Source organism: Eucyclogobius newberryi, unplaced genomic scaffold, assembly GCF_026437365.1.
Source record: "Eucyclogobius newberryi isolate DKJ021-1_F unplaced genomic scaffold, fEucNew1.0.hap1 SCAF_3, whole genome shotgun sequence".
Taxonomy (NCBI): domain Eukaryota; kingdom Metazoa; phylum Chordata; class Actinopteri; order Gobiiformes; family Gobiidae; genus Eucyclogobius; species Eucyclogobius newberryi.
Window position 1 is genome coordinate 20,320,316 of NW_027315945.1, and position 398 is coordinate 20,320,713.

Genomic DNA, 398 nt, shown 5'->3' on the forward strand with positions numbered 1-398 from the left:
GCCCAGAGTCTGGTTGCCCGGCACGGTTGTGTTATCTTCCACATTCAGGTTGGACATGGTAAGATTCTCCATTGTGGCTGAGGTTTAGCAGACGTTAGAATACAAGCTTCATCCAAAAGTCTTCATCCTGTGGTAATCCACTCTGTGTGCATGTTTCCTGTCTGTACAATCCACTTCCCCAAAGGTGCCAATCCATCCAGACTTTCTCTTCAATGGGATGCAAAGTAACGGTCTCTGGGGTTTGCTTTGAAGAGAGCGATGCGCGCGTGTTGCTCCAGGCTCAGTGCTGACTAAATTAGGACCAGGCGCTTCCTCACAGTGCGCTTCCTCACTGCTCTTCTTCACAGTGCGCTTCCTCACAGTGCGCTTCCTCACTGCTCTTCTTCACAGTGCGCTTC

General features: G+C 50.8%; 1 protein-coding gene across 1 annotated transcript in view; it reads right to left on the minus strand.

The window, feature by feature from the left end:
- trhra (thyrotropin-releasing hormone receptor a) overlaps positions 1-79 on the minus strand; it is a 4,945-nt gene extending 4,866 nt beyond the window's left edge. Inside the window, exon 1 of the mRNA XM_072461398.1 lies at positions 1-79. This exon is cut by the window's left edge and continues 738 nt beyond it. Within this exon, the coding sequence (XP_072317499.1) occupies positions 1-72 (72 nt within the window). The 5' untranslated portion in view covers positions 73-79.
- Positions 80-398: the final 319 nt, after the last annotated feature.